Raw genomic sequence first — 20,500 nt, forward strand, 5'->3', positions numbered from 1 at the left:
GACAAAAGAAAATTGAAATTTTAGATTTTATTTCTAAATATTATAAACACGCAAAGGGTTTTGGAGAAGATACGCAATTATAGTGTGAATTGATTTTAAATTATAAAAAAAAATATCAAAATTTGTTATATAAATGGTTGAGACTATTTTGATGAAATGGTAAATAATTAATCAATGAGAGGTGACTCGTTCACAATCAACTGAGATATGTATACGTGTGTTCAATGTTCAAAAAAACATATTTGTTAACTGTATTTTAAAAAATAAGAAATGGTAGATAATTAAGGCAACAATCTCATCATGATAAATTATAACTTATTAGTTATTACAATACTTATCAAGATTAAAAAAATAGATTAGTTGAATTCCTATTTTAGGTGTCATTCTCATTATAGTAGTCATAATTATTTATTTTCCCAACATTGGATTTATTTATTTAATAGGACAACATTTAATTTCCATAATAATTGCCATCTCATCATTTATTCAATCCTGCCAGCCAAATTTATACTGTTTAACATAAAATTCAAATAAGAAATTAAGAACCAAAAATTAAAAATCTTGCTTTCCTATGACCTTATAAAATGATTAGTACATTTAATCATTTAAAAAATCACAACAGATCGCTTATTTGCTATATAATATAAGGATAATGCTTGAGACCCTCAAAAAATGACACCCAAAAGACCCCCATTTAATGTGAAGTTTTGGATGTCAAGTAGGCTCTACATGTGTGTTTTTAATCAATGGCTATTTTAATGTCACATAAATTTTGGGGACTTTTGGTTTTGGGGTCTCTAGCATTGTACATAATATAAATATGACAAAATAAAATATCATGTCATCATTAATCATTTGAAGATAGTATTTTAGTATATATATAATATCCTATGTAACAACAGGGTTATGATTAGTGATATAAGATCGGTTCATCATTAATCATTTGAAGATAGTATTTTAGTGTATATATATATATATCCTATGTAACAACAAGGTTATGAATAGTTGTATCCACTTACGAAAAGATACAGGGAATGTTGTAATTTTAATTAGTTGGTAATGGAAAAAACTTAAAAGGAACATGATAAGTTGATGATTGAAGCTATTAGCACTCTAGATCTATGGGTCTTAATTATAGATCTATGGGTCTTAATTATGCCGCATCTAAATGGGGTTCTCGTGAATCTCAACAAATAAAGTTTTCAAATTCGAAGAAATATTTTAAATATTGGCCGATATATCATGGTTCAACATGTTATCGGATCCCTCACTGGTACGATTTAAATTACAATATCAAGTTGAATTGTGGCGTAAAAAATCAGTTGAACCAACTGGTTTTATTGATATTGAATTGGTGTTAAATCGGTTTTAAACATTTTTTAAATAAAGTTAAAATTAACCTTTTAGTTTATAGATAAATAAAAATAAAAATTTAACTAATACTCGAAATCTCAAAAAAAAAAAAAACTCAAATGGTAGTTGTAAAATTCTTCCAATTTTTCGATATGGGATATTTCTGGTATGAGTTGGAAAACATGTTAAAAATTCTATTAGTGAAACTAGAACATGAGCACTCGAGTAGAAAATCATAAGCCCTTAACCATTAAAATAACATAATTTTTGTTACTCCTATCATTTTATCTTTGTGCTGTTCAGTCGGTTAAATAGATTATATTGCATACCAATCACCTGAGTAATATAATTTTGGTATATTTAAAACACATTGAAGAATTGGAAATAAATATGATGCCGAATTGACGATTTTCATGTTTTAAACCATTTGATGATGTGGCATTTTGCGAGACTGTTTGATAAGAATGGATGGCTGTGATATGGAGCGCAGTAAAGCTGTTGCAGGGGATCATCAAGGTTGTCAAAAAGTTAAAAAAAGAAAAGAAAAAAGATCAAGTCCAGGTCATCCCGCTTGTTAATTCGCCAATCGGATTAGGGATAGCAAGGTTTAGGAGTCCACGTCAGACCAATGACTTTATTTAAGCCAATAGAAAATAAGAAGATTTTTTTTTTTAACATTCTAACCCCACTAAAAGTTAAAAATTTAAACTTAAGGACCTTGTTTTGCTGGGTGGTACCTAGGGCTGTGCAAAACCCGCATATGACCCTACCCTACCCGGTTAACCCGACCCCTTCCCGTTTAGTTGAGGGTTGGATAAGGATTTGTTAAAGGGTAACCCGACCTTATGCATGTTAGATGAGGTATCTACATTAACCCGACCCATATTAACCCGACTTAACCTCATTTTATTATATAATATTGTTTTATACTTGTATAGACAATACCCATTAATATATTAACACCCATTAGACTATTACTCTATCTATTAGTTTATTAATAGGAGGCTTGAGTATCTAATGGCTCAAGTGTCCAACCCACTTAATATGAGACTTGAGTATTTAATTACACCATAATGATTTAGGTGGATAATTTTAGAGAAAATTTTAAACTTAATAACATGTAACCCGACCCAATCCAACCCATCCCATCCCATCCCATCGTTAAATGATGTTGGTTAAGGGTTGAAGTAAACCTCATCCGACCTTATGCGGGTCGGATGAGGTTTTTCCCTATACCCGATCCATGTTCACCCTTAGTGGTACCACCCAGTTTATATGGGTCATTTGGAGAGGCGAGACTCCTAATGATACCGTTATGTGGACCGCCTCACCAAACAAAGCCAATAGTTACTACTTATAAATTTGACCTCACTCACCAAACCATTTGGGTCCGCCCGTGTCCATGCCAAGACAAAAATAGAGTATTTTGTTGGGCCTCTTGTTACGAGAAGAGTTGATACATTGGGCTTGCCCTCTATGCATGCAAGTTCAGATTATCCATTAGGAAAAAAAATTAAAAAATAAAACACGCAACGGCATCATTTGAACTTTGAAGTCACAATCAAGGCAGTTGATCAGAACAACCTAAATGTGCGTCTGCTTTGATTTCGCAATTCCAATAAACTCCCATGAACGCCCGTAAAGCGATTACATTGATTTTTAATATTAACTCCAACACTATTACACAATTTTTATTACACAGTTAATTATCAATGAGGAATGACTCGATTAATAATCGATTGAGCTAGACTTGTACATGCCCAAAATTCAATTTCAACGTAAACATGTTTCTCCGTTAAAAACTTTAAAGATGTTAAAAATCAATGCAACGCAACCGCTGTTTAAACCGAGCCTTAAAGCTGAAAAACGGCCCAGCCCCTTTCGGTAAACAAGCACCAGTATACGCGAAGTGCGAAAAAAAAGCCTTTCACAAGATGACACACAAACTTCGTTTACATCGCCACTGTTAACCGTCTCCGGAGCTTCCAAAGAAAAACTTCATTCGTCGCTTTATAAAAAAACAAACGAAAGCTTTTATTTCTCCACTTCATTTCTGGCTTCTACTCTCTATCCTTCTTCCATTATCTCTGCGAGGAGACTCGCCGGGACTCTAATGGCCGCCGTTGCTGGATCGAATGTTGTTGCTTTCAAATCGGTCGCAACCTCCGCCAAATCATGGGGTTCCGGTGACCGGCGTATCGTTCAGTTAGGTCAGTGGTCTCCCGTGTCTACTGGCATCCGATCGGGTCAGGTCTGGCCTCGGATTGAGCTCCAGTGCAGATCGAGGAGCTTGTTTTCTACTTCTGGTAGCGATTTCTGTGCTCTTAATGTGTTTTATTGGTTATTTCGACGGATTTCGGCACTGATGGAATACTTAGCTTGCTTTTGAAATTGAGAATTGCATTTGCATTGGTGTTAGCTAAGCAAAGTGTGACAAGTACTTTCACAGTTGTAATGTTCAAACGCAGATTGAGGCCGAAGTTGGCACTAAATTCGTTTGGATTTGAGCGGCAGCCTGGGAAAATTTTCAGGCTAGTAAAAGTGAAAGAATTAATTTAATAAAATGCAGTGTATACACAAGATGAATTAACCAAGAGATTGTAGAGTTTTTACTATGAAAATTATCTAAAGAATGGTGGAGATTACTTCCAGGCGCTGGTTTCTGTTTAATTTACTCGATTGAGGTTGAGATTCATGCCATGACAGTGATACGTCATCATTTTCCCTTTTGGAGGGACAAGCTGCTTGTGGTTGCCATTACTTATTTATGTTTTCTAGGTTATGTTGATAATGTGTTGCTGCATATATTATTGACATGCTTATAAGTCTATAACTAAATTAGTTTATGTTTTATTTCTTGGTTGTATGCAGCTTTGGCAAATTCTTGATTGTATGTCGGAATTTGAAATGATTTCATAGCTCCTGATAATTTTGTCAAGTGATGGGTTTACATGCATCATTCCTATGATACTATCTTTAAAGAAGTGGAAAATTTTAATTGGTCTTGCCCATACAGGTGCAAGAGCTCAGGTCGCCACTGTTGAACACGCAAGCACAGAGGCGGTTAAAAATGTTGAAGCACCTGTAGTCATAGTGACTGGAGCATCTAGAGGTATTGGTAGAGCAGTTGCATTGTCTTTGGGGAAAGCTGGTTGTAAGGTTAGTCAGTTGTTGTGGATGCATTTATTTTGAGACTAATCCAAAATATTTCAAAATTTTGAAATGGAAAAAGTGGGGAAAAGAAACAGGGTTCAAATTTGGGCATGTAAATAATTTATCCATGTTCTTTTGTTTTGTTAGTTTTTTTTTGCAACAAAAGTGATTATCATACATAATGGGGATTATATAACTGCTACAGCAAACATATTTGCATGCCTATATGCATACAATTGAATAATTGCTTTACTTGTAAAAAGAGTTGCTGGAGTGTTTAGTACAGAAGGGTAGCATTTATTTCCTTTCATTAGGCAAGTAACCACACAGGCGCAAATCTGCATTCTGTGGTACACACTGTTATTTACAAATGATTTGTTGTTGTTTTTTCTTGAAAAGAGGCTGAATCTTTGGATTAGGATGATGCAAATTCGGGTTCTTGGACTGAGAAGTGTCTAGCACAAAGAATGCTTTGGTTGAATTCTCTAACTGCGTGTATTCATGATCTTAATTTACTAGGTTTCTTCTAGTACTTTCCTGAAGTCCTGTCATACTTCCCATGCATTTATATTGTACGGCATGTTTATAACTCCATATTTTAGTCCTTCTGTTGGTTGAGGTAAATTTGTATTCTGAAATTGATGCATTTGTGGATATCTGTCAATATCTCAGGTTTTAGTAAATTATGCTAGGTCATCCAAGGAGGCTGAGGAAGTTTCCAAAGAGGTAATAGTCTCTTGAATCTGCAGAAACCTTTATACCTTCATGGATGCTTTTTTACCCACGACATTTTTCTCTGGTTAGGCTATTAACATGAAAGTACTAGTGCCTTTACACTTCCCACTAAATAGAAGATACTCACTGACTTTTTTTGAAAAAGTTTCATGATATAAATTTGCCAGATTGGCCATATGATGTGGTTCATTTATTGCAAGCTGAAGCTAGTAAACCACATATGATTTCTTTATTTCAATTTTTATTCCTGAAATGCGTTCCAGTGAATTGTTTATGAACTTATTACCTATGATTCAGACTATTGAGAAAAATGGTTTGCACCGTGAGTGTTATCTTAGTTGCTGTTCATTTGCACCATGCTTTTCACTTGTTAGTAAAAGTTTTCTTAGTTTTATCCCTTTAACTACCTTTCATCATCTGTCATGTACACAAGTTAGTAAATATGTTGCTAAAATATGCAGCATCATCAAATTGATGAGTTACATTTTATGTCTTGCAGATTGAAGCATCTGGTGGTCTGGCTCTTCCTTTTGGGGGAGATGTTTCTAAAGAAGCTGATGTAGAAGCAATGATAAAAGCTGTGAGCAAATATTTACTTCGCTGCTTGAGTTAATCTATTTTCAGTTTACTTGTTAAAAAACTTGTCGTCTCTCATTTGCAGGCTGTTGATACTTGGGGAACCATTGATATATTGGTGAACAATGCAGGTTTTTTAAACTCGCTCTCTGAGTCACTACTATATCATGATTTGTATTATTTTACTGACTGATATATCATGGTCACAGGAATCACTCGGGATACTTTGTTGATGAGAATGAAGAAATCTCAGTGGCAGGAAGTTATTGATCTGAATCTCACTGGCGTATTCCTCTGTACACAGGTTTATGCCCTTCAAATTCTGTCTATTAACATCAGTGGATGCTGGACTGATTTTATTAATGATTTATGCTGATATAGGTTACTTCTTGCAGGCAGCTGCCAAGATCATGATGAAGAAGAGAAAGGTAATATATGGATGGCTTATTCAGTTTTCTTATGAACTTGTTTGTCAATTTGGCTGTACGGAACTTAAATCAATCAAAAGCAAGCAATTGAACTTGCCTTAAATGTGCCTAAGCATTGGCCGTTTACTTTCGTCATAAAATATATCATTTCAATTTCAATTAGGAGTCTTTTTTGTCTTATGCTAGAGATATATTCTGATATATATAGGGTTAACTTGGATGGTTTAACTTGAAATATTGTAAAAATCATTTTGTTTAAAGTCATTAGTTTAAATTGTTTAAAACAAACTCTTGTCCAAAGAAACTTGGCTAACCCTCTAATTTGTCCATATTCTCTCGGCTGTGGCCTTTAATTCCTTGCAATTGCACGTTTGACATGATTGCAAATTTGCAATTGAATAATTAGCTTCAATTACCTAATAATTTGTAAATAACAGAACAAAACTTAAGACAGATATGTAAGCGCTTCAGGGAAGATTCTCGATTTTGTTCCATGTGTATTTTCTCATTATGATTTTGTGTATTTTCTCAATATGATTTACTGTCATATAGCGAAAGAGAATCCATGTAGTCTATTGCAATTGAATTTTAATATGGATTCGATTAGCCGATCTCAAACCATTTGGGACAATGGCTTTGATGATGATGAAGAATTCCTATCTTGTTCAAACTTCTAATTTTGCAGGGAAAGATAATCAACATAGCCTCAGTTGTGGGTCTGGTAGGCAACGCTGGACAAGCCAACTACAGTGCTGCGAAAGCAGGAGTTATTGGCTTGACAAAGACAGTTGCAAAGGAGTATGCCAGTAGAAACATTAATGTGAGTATGTCGGTATTTATCTTTTTTTCCCCAACCAGTAAAAGCATGCATTTGAAGCTCCATGCAACCAACCACTATGATAGTTGGTCCTAATGAATATATTCTTGCAGGTCAATGCTGTTGCCCCTGGATTTATTGCATCTGACATGACTGCTAAGCTTGGAGAAGATATTGAGAAAAAAATATTGGAAACAATCCCGTTAGGTGAGAAATGATCATATAAGATAGAAATGTCTTCTAATAAACTCTAATTTGATTGATCCTTACCTTTATTTTATTTCTTTTCCAATTTCCTCAAGGCATCAGAACTTAGCTGGTCGTAGAAGTATTGTGTTGAAGGCACTTCAAAATTTCATCTCTGTTTCTGAACACATGCTGTTAGGCTTGCAATTTGTTTAAGTTGTGATATCTGTGTGTCTATCTCTGCCTCCGTCTCGCTCTCTCTTCAATGTATTCATTGTTCTTCCTGAAGTTGATTTACGCGACATAAGTATTAAGAGAGTATGGGAACGATTATCGTCCAAGATCAGTGTCCACATTGACAGGACTATTGATTTTTATATATATGCAGGAAGGTATGGCCAACCGGAAGAAGTTGCTGGACTGGTGGAATTCCTGGCTCTGAATCCGGCCGCCAATTACATTACTGGACAGGTCTAGAACCCATTTCACTTCATTGTTTTTGTTGTCGGTTTTGATCAGTGAGCAGTATTGATTGGCCATGTCTTGAGAAGCCATGATCCTGATGGATGGTATCCTATGGCTAAAAATGAAACTGAGCAATGGAGCCTCTCCCCAACCACCTTAATGTGATTTCTTTCCCCTCTTACCTGTGTGTGGCCTTTGGCATACCCAATGAAACTGCTTTTGCAGTACCATCGGTATTGATAATATTATCCACAACATTTTTTTTTGCATTGGCATGACATAAGCAACCACCCGTTACTACCTTCTACCTCTTTTTGATTCTCTTCATCGTCAATTACATGGCTGCTCATTTAGGTAATTTTTATCTCGTAGGTCCTCACCATTGATGGAGGAATGGTCATGTGAGCCAGCAATGCAACCTGCCCGGTCAAGTGCAGGAGACCGTTCTAGCTTGTGGAATACAGTTCTGGTGGGGGATTACTAGATCAGTGGAGGTTCTCCTTACGTCAGTTTTGACTAATAATGAAGTAGAGTATTTTGTAGAACTTTACCGCACTCGTTTGTGAATCCAAACAGGGACTGTATAACAGTTTTTTCAGACTGGGTTTTTGACATTATAGGAATGAGGTTCCTGCAATCAAACTCTTTTACGGTGTACCGTGTCCCGCTACGGTGCAAGGCTGTGCACTGAGAACTAGTTTCTAATTCTTAATCTAAAATTGCACCAGTGGGTCTTCACATTTGCTAGAAAGGTGACTGAAGAATGATAGCGGCAATTTTTTTTTGTTATTTTTAGTTTTTTGCCTGGCATCCTCCCATCTCAGCTACTTAAATAATAGTTGCGCTGAAAGTGCATAAACTACAATCTATACATACACAGGTAGATTAATTGCGTTTAATCTGGTACATTTTTGTGCTGTGCATTTGTTTTGTGTGTTTAGTCTACAGGCAATGGCGGCCCTTCATCAGTGTACGGAAGTCCAAGGAAGAGCAGACACTTATGGTTATGGTATGATTCATAAATATACTTTGAAGTTTGAAGATACAATGGAATGCGAATAGTGTAAGAGTTCCCAATGATTATATTCGCGAAAAATTGTTATTCTGTTCATTTTCATTATGTCTTTTAGATATTATTTTAATAGATCCAAATATGGAATCAACTGATTCTACTCTACTTATGATTACTTTTGGTTTTTTATTGGCAAATCTAATTTATTATTTCATTTTTCTTATAACATATTAAGATATTTGTAGTAAAGCTTAATAAATAATAATGCATCTTTATTTTTTTTTAAAAAAGCTTAATAATATATATTTTGGTTTCACAAAAGCTATTTTTTTTATACAATTTTGAATTTTCAATATGAATATAATTACTTTTTAGGTATTATATTCTTTAATAATTTTATTTAGTTAATTAGCTTTATCAGTCTCTTACGATATCTGATGAGTCATATATCAGAAGTGGATCATTTGAGGTAAACATGGAAAGTTGTGTTCCATACTCAAATGAGATAGGGAAAACAAGGTGGAAGATGGGAGGATGAGTGTGAGAGAGAGATCATTGAACATGGAAATATCCGAATATCCAAACTTGAGGATAAAAAAGTGAGACGTGTGTGTGTGAAAGAAAATGACTTCGAAATGCAAGCGTGTGAGTTTCACTTTACTTGTACCGACAAAAAAGGCAGAACCTGTACTTTATATTCCTTCATTAGCAGCAACACAAAATTTCTCTTGAATCGAATCCAATAATCAGAAACCCAAATATCTATTCCAACTCCTGTTCGAAAATCAATCATTCTTAACACCTAATTCTCTCTCTCTCTCTCTCTCTCTCTCTCTCTCTGTGACTCTGTGTGATTTTTATATAATCATCACTGCTCTGGTGGGCTTCTTACTTTTTGATACCTTTTTGACATCCAAAACCTGTGAACCTTTGCTTCATCACCATCACCATCACCATCATCATCTCTTCTTGTTCTTGCAGTTGCAGATACAACTTTCATGGAAACTCAACTTCTTTTCAGCCCAACTTTCCCAACCTTCTTCATGATGTTTTTCTTCATATATATCTTTGCTTACTTTGTAATTTTCCGCAACTGGGCTTCAAAGGAGCGTGCAGAAGCTTCAAGTTGCTTCCTCTCTCTTTTTCATGGAACTCCTGCTGTGATCATGTCTATTGGTGCACTAATTCTCACCCAAAACCAATCCCAACTCTCTTTTGCTTCTCCAAACTCCACCCTCCAAAACACAGTCCTTGAGTTCAGCATGGCTTACTTTGTGATGGACCTTTTGCATTACATAGTTTTCTCCCCTCATGAAATTCTCTTCATTCTCCACCATGTAGCAACACTTTATGTATTCGCCACTTGTCATTACATGGTTCGTCATGGAGCTGTCTCTCTTCTTGTACTTCTTGTCCTTGCTGAAGTCACCAGTGCTTGCCACAACGTGTGGAGCCTCTCTAGGTTCAGAAGACATGATGTACCTGCCGCTAATAGGTTGTATGAGGTTCTGTCTCCTTGTTTCTATGTCTTCTATTCAATCGTTAGAGGGATTCTTGGGCCTATATTTGTGTCCAGGATGGGTATGTTTTATGCTGGTGGGGTTGCTGGTACTGCAATTCCTAGCTGGGCTTGGATTTCTTGGATGGTAGTGATTGTTATTGCAATTTTGGTTAGTATATTCTGGGTCTTTAATCATTGGGTAGATTGGCATAAACAGATGATTAATAAAGCAGAAAAGAGAATGAGGTAGAAATTTGTACTCTCTTGTTGCCTTGCTGGTTTGAAGTTTGAACTATAAGATTGTCTGAATTTGTCACCGGTAAATGCCACCTATTTGATGATTCACCAAGTTTATGCTGCATATGAAAATCCTGATCTTTCAGTCTGTTCTTAAATACATGTTTTCGACACGATATCACAAACAATTTTCAAAATTACCATGTGGAAACTATAAATTAGAGAGGCAGAGGCGTATGGGTGATGGATTTGTCAATTTGCTTGAACCCTTCTTTAATGGATTAATCTTGTACTGACCGCCATGGAATTCTCTGATCGGAGCAATCCCATGAATTCCGTTTCCCCTTTCGGAGTCAGTCTTCCTCCTACATGTTGCAGGTCAACTCCCACACCATTTTAGATGCATTTCAAGCTATTAGGGTAGTTTTCCATGCAGGATTTATATGCTTATAATGGAAGCATTCATCATGTCAGGACTCCCATGGTAGTTCAGCTCTACAAAGGTGCCTCCCCCTTCTCCCTTAGCAAGTCTCCCTGGATTGACACACAAACACTTCATTTGCCCTTCCACTTCACTTGTTTGTCCTAGGGACAAGACCTGCATCATCCAGAGAGTACATTAAGGATTGCACTGGACTTGAAATCCGTTCTTTCGGAAAGACTGCTATTACTTTTTTAACTTTGACATTGATAGTATAAATGAGGTTGTGGTGAAGATAGACGATACTGGAAGTAATACTTCGTATAGATTGTTACCTTTAAGAAGAACTTCATATCGGAAGGAAGTATGAGGATATCTGGAACTGAACCAATATTCAGCGCTTCTGGTGCTAGTGAAAAATCCATGGGGACTTCTTCCGCTGGAGGATATAATGGATAGAAGCTGTTCCAAAAACAGGGGTTAATGGATATGTAAAATACTTGAAAACATTTCTGATCATTAGGAATTACTGAAGTATCGATGAACGACTTCTCAACCTGCACTGGCTAAGAATGTGGCTTGCAAGTCTGCTCATGCGATCGCTGGGAGCACCATCTGATGTAGTTCGTGACATCTCCTCTCCACTGAGGTGTTTAAGGATATCTGTGGTACAGCATGCTACCTTGACCTGAGACGCAAATTGTTAGTACTGTATGGTCACATCAATTCTATGCCTGCATGAATGCAATGCCAAAAGACCTATAGCAATTTCAGATGTCTGATATGTAGTTGACGATTAACACAAAAAGCGAAAAATCCGAGGAATACACCAGATGCATGGTGGAAGCAGAACACATTAGGTATGGATTTCACTTGACTGTCTACGGCGTGAAGACGTGAAGTCCAAATTGAATTAGAAGGCAATAAGTTTGTCTTTGCCAAAGATCCATTTAATATCAGCAATTAACCTAACTTAATCTAGTCTCAACCATAACATTAAATTTGAAATGCATTAGAATGGCTTCAGTCCAATCTTTCAGACGATAATTGAGTGGAGCTATTTCTTTTTGCATTTTGTTTGAGTTATTTACACGGTTTGAGACTACTTAATTGTAAACGAATTCATTCGTCAAACAGGGAAAAAAAAATCAAGATGTTCACCTCTGATGCAATGATAATGTACAAATGAAATGATGCTGTTAATTTACACATGCAAGAGATAAATAGCATGAAAATTAGCGGAAAATGATGATGGTAATTTACCTGATTTGCCTCGAATTTGCTTGGATTTGTGAGACAGGTTAGCTGAGGTAAAAGAACATGTAAGTTACTTGACGTTTGACGACAGAGTTAATATCACAAGAAACTACGATCTAGTTATGAAAATTTTAACTTCTTGTACCATTTAAATCCTTGTACCTGGTGTTTGAGATCTGGTGGATGAATATCAAAAGCGGGCTGCACAACCATACTATAAACTCAATATAGCAAGCACATAAAAAAAATTGGACTTTGGAAATTTTTTTTAAAGAGCAAAAGTACAGTTCCAAGAATGTATATTTTTGAACCATAAGCAACTTATGCACATTGATTAGTCCAAAAGATAAAATCACCTGTGGAAAAACAAAGTCATGATGAGCATCCCTTGTGGATGGCACAAGAATTACGTGAATATCAGAGCCCATGTATTCCACGTGGTCTTGCAACTGAAAATTAAAAAGATAAAATGGGATACTCCGCAGACAGAGACATTATTATTTCCCAAATCCAGCAGCAGAGTTAATATGTAGATACCCTTCTCAGAATTTCCAGCTGAAATATTTCATCAAAGGTCCTGTCAGTAGTTCCTTTCTTGATCTCTGGATGTTCAGAATCCACAAATGGTCCCAGCTGAGAAAAATCAATGGCATGAAACTTCCTAATCAGTAAATTATACACCAAATACTACAAATAATTTCTTAATCAGGAACTAGCAGGTTCACCAATATGAGCAATTGTGGCAGCTTTCTGCTTGCATATGCTAGCAGCTCCGTTAAAGGCTCGAAATACAAGTTGTCAACTGTGGTAAAAGGGCCGGATGCAATTATCTGTTGAGACATGCATCATTAGAAGTGCCAACAGGAAATGAAATTATAAGCAACAAACATTGCTACTCGGATGACTTGGTAGTGGAAGTAATCAGTAAAGTTCTACTTTATTGTCAGACAAGCATTATTATCAGTTTAATCCATTTCAAGCTGCAAGTCAAAAGCCTCAGTTTTCTCTCATTTAATTATGTACATGGCTTTGCTAACTGCTGGCCGATTTGGAAGGAAGGAAACAAAAGCAGTGGAGTTTTATACGAGGGTGAATCAAACATACAAAAAACTATGATGTACAGTTCATACTCTTTTTAAGTTTTGGCTTTCTGTTGATTGTAACTTCCTATAGGAAGTCAATCTTACCTCATCTTGATGTATTTGGCTAGCACCCCCTTGTGCCCTATTCTAATAAATACATTCAGCATTTAGAAAGGAAAAAAAAAACAAAAAAAAAGAAGAAAACCTTTACATATATCATTAGATTACAATAAAAACAGAAAAATGGAATGATTCTAACACCCCTTTTCTTTTACTATGTGTTGTGCATCAAATTTTGTTTGGGTCTCATCAAGTATACCCCAGGTATCCAACAATAAAATGATTCCTTCCTTCATATTAAAGAATCTAAGAGTGTCTGAGACATAGGCAAGAAATCCACAGATATTGTATGGGTAACACATGGGAGACGCAGAGACTTCATGGACATCCACATATACGAGTTTGTATGCACGTTTACATATATTTCGGAGTTAGTAATCTACAAGGAAAAGATACCTGAGATAGTATAGATTCTTTGCACAATTAAATTATCATTCTAGTATCTATGAATTGGGTAAAAGAAGATTACACACCACTGAAATCTCTGGCTGCTTGCAGGAAAGATCAGTTGACTGAGCATCCTGATCCAAAGCTTGCTTCTTTGCAGGATGTAGATTCACATCAGTTGTTATAGACAAAGGGATACAATCTACCAGCTTTGATGCAATTAAACAGTGTCCACTGGGATTATGACCATCAATGCCTAAAATCTTTTAACATTTTTCAGTCATTCAGAGACCAGAACTAACCTCAATTACCATAATATATCTCAAGAGAAATAATCTTATGAATTTTTTTTTTACCTGGCCTGGAAAAATGGAGAAATGGCTCAACTTATGTAAGTCTAGACGAACACGTTGCCCTCCAGAATGCTTGACACTGGCATATTATTTGATGACTCAATACACATATAACAGAAAACTGAAAAGATATCAAGCACTGAAATAGTTGGATCTTGCAAATAGCAGGGCCTATCAGGAGCAGGTCCAAAAAGAAAACTCATATCATCTGGTGTCAATTGTTATATAAGCAAAATTTTAATTTGATAAACCATGTCCACTCTTTGAGCTAAATGCAAGCGAGATGGAGGGAAAGATGCTGGACAAGCATGGGATTTAAATCCAGGAATTCGTACCTGCTTTGCAACAAGACTGATTTCTCATTCAAAAGACCTCCATCACAACAGATCATTCCAACAGCAAATAAATTTCTCTGAAACAATTAGCTTCCATCAGATACAATAATAGTTCTTAAATATACATTAGTGAGATGGGAAATGTTGTGAGTAACAAGGAAAAAGATAAGCATCAGTCATCACAGGCCGGAGGAAAAGATATGAGACCCGAAATGTGCAGATCATGTATTTGTATGGTTGCTATTATGATATGATCTCTAATACCATAATTATAAAGAGCATAAAAGGTTGTAAGAATAAGGACAAGTCAGGGGACATGCTGGCATTGCTGCAAGACTTGAGAGTAGTTCGAAGAAGATAATTAATTAATGCCTGAGAGAGCTTAGTATGCAGTGAACAGAAACCAAATTACCTGTGAAGCAATTGTTGGGTCCATCAGCTCCTCATATAGACCAGAAGAAGCAATAGCAATTGCGTGCTTTTCAAGACGGTTTTCAAGAGCATTGAACTAGATGAACCAAAAAGAGAAACCTTAGGCCAAACTATAAATGGAGCTGAATGACTAAACCAAATACGCTAAGGAAACATCACAAACCCTGTCTTCAATCCTGTCATACATGAACCTGCAACCAGGTTCTGGTGCATTCCCATGGACTATCAAGGAACACTTCTTGCGAGGTTGAATTCTCTTAATAACACCATCCTCAACATCCTCACTTTCATGCTCACTATTGTAATTCTCTGAATTGGGAAGGTTATTAATGCTGAATTTTACCACGAACTTATTTGTCCGTTGTCCAAAAGGCGTGACAAGTTTTGATGGTTTTGCAGAAGAATAACCACTCCTATTTGTTCTCTGTATTGAATCAGATTGCTCTGAATGGGGTCTAAGATAATTTTCTGTTGGTGTGCCGGGTATGTCTTCGTTAACAGTCTTATCTTCTTCGTTCAAAATCCTGCACTTAGAGGTTTCAAACAAAAATCAAAATGTACAGGATTATTTTAATTATTCTGCAAAATCTATTTTTTTCTTCTTGCATATACCAATCTAAAATATGCTCCTCAAGTATAAGCCACTGAGACACACAGACACAACATTGTATAGTCCAATAGTCCAGCATATAACAAGAAATTAATATAGATGAGAACCGTTATCCTCATTTATCATTTCAAACATCTGTAGCTAGCACAGACAATTAGTTTAACAATCACATAACCGAGCTAACAGGTCCAAATGATGGAACACTCAACTTCTTTGAAAACAAAGATATTTAGGATATATAATATATATATATATATATGCAATGCATCAGGTCACGTAAATAGATCCTCAAATTTAAAAGTTAATATTGCAAACAAAAAAAACAAATGCTCACATGTCCACATCATGAATTGAGTAGATATGCAATCCCGGTTCCTCTTTAATAACTGCGTCTCTCTGTTCATTCTGCAAGTACAGTAGAAAGCCCTCCATCTCAGAATTCTGTACCGTTGGTTCATTTAGTTGCCTGTTCCCAGATCGAAATCAAACTACTAGATATTTCAAATTTACATAAAAGAAATAATAAAAATATATCTTCAGAGTCCAAGTTTCCTTGCTCATGCATAAACTTCTGTTTGGCTTCGTAGAAAATGAAATGAATCTAATTTTTATTTTGAATTCTAAGTAACCTAAAACTTGAGATAATAATGTGCTAATAAAAGGATTTACCTATTGAGATAGTAAACTTCCCAGCTTGAGACGAGATCTGATGGCGTGAGATTGTAATTTAGGCAGAAAGTAAGACCTAAGAGAAAAAAACGATCGACAAGACATTGAACTGTCAAATTTCGCAAAATACGATACAGATCCATGGGCAGAAAGGGGAAGATAGCATACATTTCTTGAGGATTTCATCGTCCTCCAGACTGAACCCGCTTTTGTTGAACTCTGCTTGGATTTCAGCTTCCATGGCCCTCTTCTCTATCTTTCCCTCTCTTCGTCGCTTCGCTAGGGTTTAGTTCAGAACAGGAGTTGCATAGATTTGCGGAAATAGCGGGGCTTGGCGGGAAAACCTTGTTTTGGGTCCATAAATAAGGGGTGCCCGGGATCTGCTCTAATAAAATTACAACAGGTCCCACTGTAATGCATTTTATAGATAGTAATTTTTTTTTTTAATTTTTAAAAATCATAAATAAATATGTAGTATTTTTCATAACGAATTCAATGGTATATTTTTTGTTTAAAACAAAAATCAAATTAATCGTGATCAAAACATTGAATATTTTGAGTTTATATCTGATGGTTTAGAATTGTCGTGTCTTTTTCATGTTGAATTTGATTTTTGTTTCTAACAAAAAATATATCGTTGTGTTCGTTGTGATGAACACTATATATTTATGATTTTTAAAAATAAAAATAAAAATTTTTAATGTCAAAAAAGCATATTACAGTATGGCCTGTTGTAATAAAGGCTTCCCATGAATAAGGGGGTCGACTCATGTTTGTAAACGCACGTGCGGTTTTCTTTTTCTTTTTTGTTTTCCTTTTCTTTTCTGATTGTCAAACAAATTTGTGGGGAAAAGAAAAAGACGAATGTGGCCCCCTATTTTACTTGTTATTGTTGATTTTTTCCTTTTGACAAGCTGAGAATTAAGCAATGAAAAACATTTGATATAAATTTAAACTCGGTCATGCACAAGAGTTTTCCACTTAAATACATTGTAAATTGGGCTAAAATCCAATGCGTAGTCATGGGTATTACTCCTTTTTAGATTCACATCTCCCGAGTCCATACGATTTGGAAAAATTCATCATTAGACTATCATCCAAGTGATTGAAAATAAAAATTTCACAAATTTGAATTTTGGAGGTTATAATTCAAATACGAGATCGAAAAATAAAAGAAATGTTGAAATCCATCAAACTGACTAATCTTGGTGTAATGAAAGCTAGAGAAGTAAAGTATACCTCTAAACCATACATTTTCCCTTCTTGCATTCTGGTCTTTTTACAGGAAAAAAACCCGTACATTTTCACAAGAACTTGCACCAACAAACTAGCTATTATTCTATCGAATAGGTTTTGAGTATCTTTTCAGAGCAGTATCTAACTTAAAAAACTACAGCTGGTAACATACTCAAAGGGTGTTTGTGATATGTCTATGAGAAGAACTTGTAATCCTTGGCTAGAATAATGATCTGTCTAAAATGCTCAAAGGGTGTTTGTGATATTGTCTATGAGAAGAACTCGAAATCCTTGGCTTGAATAATGATCTGTCGAAGTGCGCCAATGGGCGATAGAACCATCAACAAGACACCCAACACAATGCAGATCTGCAATTCATATCATATGAAATGTGTAGCAGCAATTCGGGTTAGTCCGGAACGAGTAGGGAAAGAGAGAAAGGAATCATAGGAAACGTACCCAATTGATAATCCAAGACAGACTGAACCTCCTGGGTTTGTATAGGATAAGCCACATAACGCAAGGAATCTGCACAAGAAGTTCAAGGAATCAGATTGTTTTAAGTGAGAAATGATGATGATGATGATGATCAAGAAGGGGCTAGTAATTACAAAGTATGTCGTTGGGGCGAAGGCAAATCCTCCGAAGAATCCAAGAAGGCCTCCGAAGAAAGGGAAACATATGCCGACGAACATTGTGAATGCTACATTTAATCAAAGAACAATTAAAAGATTAGATACTGGCTGTGTTAATTAGTTAGCAGCCAGAATTCTTAAGAAAGATTGGACAAGTGAAGAGAACCCACCAACATACAGATTTCGAGCGACGAATCGAAGGATGAAGCTAGGCCTGAACTTCAATTTCTTCACCAAGAAAGTCTCTAGCATATCAAACACTGGCATTGCATAAACCTGCATTTGTTTCTCTCCAGCATTTTAGATAAGAAAACTATGCTCAAAATGTCTATAAACCAAATAGTGACATATAGAAGAAGCTAATGAAGTACTGCACCTGGTAGCTGCCAATGACATGGACAACAACAAACAAGTTGGCCACAGCAATAAGCCAAGCTGGTTTCTCCAGTGATATGAGGATGTTGTCATCGACACTGTTACCATAAAACCAGTATCCGATCATGGAAACAGGGAAGTAGCACAACGCGACGATTATGTAGGCAAAGACCACTCCTTTCCACATTGGTTTCTTGGAAGGAAGCTCAGGAGTTGATGGAATTGTGGCTTGAATCTCCAGCACTACATTGTGGCCAGCATATGCAAAAGCTACATCACCTAATGCACTTAGAAATGCAAATGCTTTTCCTTGTGAAGTTGAAGCCTTGTAGGAATAGTCCACATCATGTTCAATGCCCTTGTCTATTGTTGCTGCCCAAGCAATTACTGAGTAACTGCAAAAGAATCCGAGTTCTCTTTAGGAAAATCGGTGTTTCACATGGTATCAGAGCGAGTGAGCGTTAGGCAAAAAGCAAAATTTGTACCTCACAGACATTACTGCAGCGGACAGCGAAACGCTGGCAAGAGAATTGAAGTTGGGGATGTGAGAGAGGACGAAATGAACCGAAGCAAAGATCATGATCCAGTAGGTAGTCCTGATGTGTTTGCAATTGACACAGAGCAATTCATGAACCTTCTTCAATGATTTTCCTCCAGTAACCATATAGACAATGTCTGTACCAACTTCCACAACTAGTTGCTGGGGAACTACAATCCAGAGTCCTAGCTTCTCACCAAATGCATGTTGCCCTAGTTCATGGTACCGATCAAACCGCTTTCCGGGTACCATTTCGTGCATTTCAACCATTTGCCATAGAGTGTATAAGGTGATGATCCATGAAAGAACCATTATAGTCACACCAGGACCCCTACATTAATTCAATCATCAAAACAAGATCATATGTTGTGTAATATTGACAGTAATTAGATTCTCAAAACCCTGATGTCAACTTCAGAAACTATTCTAGGTAACCTATTGATTCTGACTGTTCTTGCCACAACCGGTCTCAAGCCCGGATAAAAGAAGAGGGTTGTGATAGGTTAGCGGCTAGTATAAAACTTTGTCAAACTTATGACATGAATCCACTAGAGAATTTTTTTTTTTCTGGTGTGAATTCATGTAGCCCACCTCAATTTGTTGGGATAATACAGAGATTTTGAAACAGTAATATGATATTTTACTGTTCTTATTGCAAAAATTAAAAAAGCTGTTATGGAAACTGAAATATGAAAATTGAACTGAAGAATTCACATGTAAAAAAGTTTCCTTCGAACCCGGAAACTGAAATGAGAGAATATCTAGGCTTGTGCTTCTCATTAATTTATTTTTTTTAAAAAACAGAGACAGAACTTATAATTGAATTTCACATACAAAATCATGCTTAGAGAGACTAAAAATCAAATACCCAGAAACTGAAATGTCAAAATACATGTTCATACATACCATCCAAGCTCAGACATTGCAAAAGGAAGACCAAGAACACCTGCTCCAACCATGGCAGTGACATTATGGAAAGCAGAGTGCCACCATTTTGCATTCCTATTACCAGTAATTGGAAGCCAATCATCAATCTCCTTCTGCCTTGCATCATCTCTCTGTTTCTCATCAATTATTGTCATGGTTTCTCTGATCAAATTATAAACTAAGTATGATTTGGAGAGAGTAGTTTCTTCTCTCAAGAGTCAAGCCACAGAAATCCCAAATGAGGGGAAAAAAAAAATTTACATGAAAATCTCCAAAAATGGGGATCAAATAATCAAAATCCCAAAAAGTTTTGCTTGGCTGATTTTTGGTAAGAAGTATTGTTTGACAGTTGGTCATTCTTATGGTTGATCTTTCCCTTTGTAACTAATTTTTCGGATCTTGGAAATAAATCCGTTGAGAAATAACTGAGTTGTCTATTTTGATTTGACCAAAATAACCCTACACTTGTAGGGTATATCGAATGCTTAATTGGTGTAGTTTTTGGTAATTTAGTACTGTGAGATGCTTAGGCTTCAATGAGTCTCCTGACTCCGCTTACCGCTTACCGCTTACCGCTTACCGCTTTTGGACATGGTGAAAAAATTCACTCTCTTTTAGGTTGCGTTTGGTAGGACCAGGAATTACTAGCACACGCTCTCC

General features: G+C 36.1%; 4 protein-coding genes across 5 annotated transcripts; 2 read left to right on the plus strand and 2 right to left on the minus strand.

The window, feature by feature from the left end:
* Positions 1-3,256: 3,256 nt before the first annotated feature.
* Positions 3,257-8,460, plus strand: LOC119999266 (3-oxoacyl-[acyl-carrier-protein] reductase 4-like). Its single transcript, XM_038846742.1, has 11 exons — positions 3,257-3,659; positions 4,370-4,512; positions 5,179-5,232; positions 5,741-5,821; positions 5,903-5,948; positions 6,027-6,121; positions 6,213-6,245; positions 6,931-7,065; positions 7,176-7,269; positions 7,637-7,719; positions 8,086-8,460. The coding sequence occupies exons 1-11, from the start codon at positions 3,467-3,469 to the stop codon at positions 8,116-8,118; spliced, it is 990 nt and encodes a 329-aa protein (XP_038702670.1). The 5' UTR covers positions 3,257-3,466; the 3' UTR covers positions 8,119-8,460.
* A 925-nt stretch (positions 8,461-9,385) lies between these two features.
* On the plus strand, positions 9,386-10,608 carry LOC120001073 (TLC domain-containing protein At5g14285-like). The gene has a single exon (XM_038849313.1). The coding sequence runs from the start codon at positions 9,724-9,726 to the stop codon at positions 10,474-10,476; it is 753 nt and encodes a 250-aa protein (XP_038705241.1). The 5' UTR covers positions 9,386-9,723; the 3' UTR covers positions 10,477-10,608.
* On the minus strand, positions 10,444-16,467 carry LOC120001071 (DNA polymerase alpha subunit B). 2 transcript variants are annotated; one of them, XR_005468716.1, is made up of 17 exons: positions 16,298-16,467; positions 16,130-16,205; positions 15,795-15,926; positions 15,014-15,374; positions 14,831-14,926; positions 14,419-14,495; positions 14,087-14,162; positions 13,817-13,993; positions 12,867-12,971; positions 12,679-12,774; positions 12,498-12,590; positions 12,304-12,342; positions 12,148-12,189; positions 11,442-11,572; positions 11,220-11,346; positions 10,665-11,061; positions 10,444-10,582 (listed from the first exon to the last, which is right to left on the minus strand). XR_005468716.1 is itself a non-coding variant. In XM_038849312.1 (16 exons), exons 1-16 carry the CDS (start codon positions 16,368-16,370, stop codon positions 10,903-10,905), a joined length of 1,860 nt encoding a protein of 619 aa, XP_038705240.1. In that variant the 5' UTR covers positions 16,371-16,467; the 3' UTR covers positions 10,536-10,902. The 2 variants fall into 2 exon arrangements, 1 of the variants encoding a protein (XP_038705240.1); XM_038849312.1 differs by having other exon boundaries at positions 10,536-11,061.
* An 864-nt stretch (positions 16,468-17,331) lies between these two features.
* Positions 17,332-20,177, minus strand: LOC120000918 (lysine histidine transporter 2). Its single transcript, XM_038849086.1, has 7 exons — positions 19,820-20,177; positions 18,861-19,244; positions 18,377-18,770; positions 18,171-18,276; positions 17,977-18,068; positions 17,825-17,893; positions 17,332-17,733 (listed from the first exon to the last, which is right to left on the minus strand). Exons 1-7 carry the CDS (start codon positions 19,993-19,995, stop codon positions 17,635-17,637), a joined length of 1,320 nt encoding a protein of 439 aa, XP_038705014.1. The 5' UTR covers positions 19,996-20,177; the 3' UTR covers positions 17,332-17,634.
* Positions 20,178-20,500: the final 323 nt, after the last annotated feature.

Source organism: Tripterygium wilfordii, chromosome 6, assembly GCF_013401445.1.
Source record: "Tripterygium wilfordii isolate XIE 37 chromosome 6, ASM1340144v1, whole genome shotgun sequence".
NCBI classification, from domain to species: domain Eukaryota; kingdom Viridiplantae; phylum Streptophyta; class Magnoliopsida; order Celastrales; family Celastraceae; genus Tripterygium; species Tripterygium wilfordii.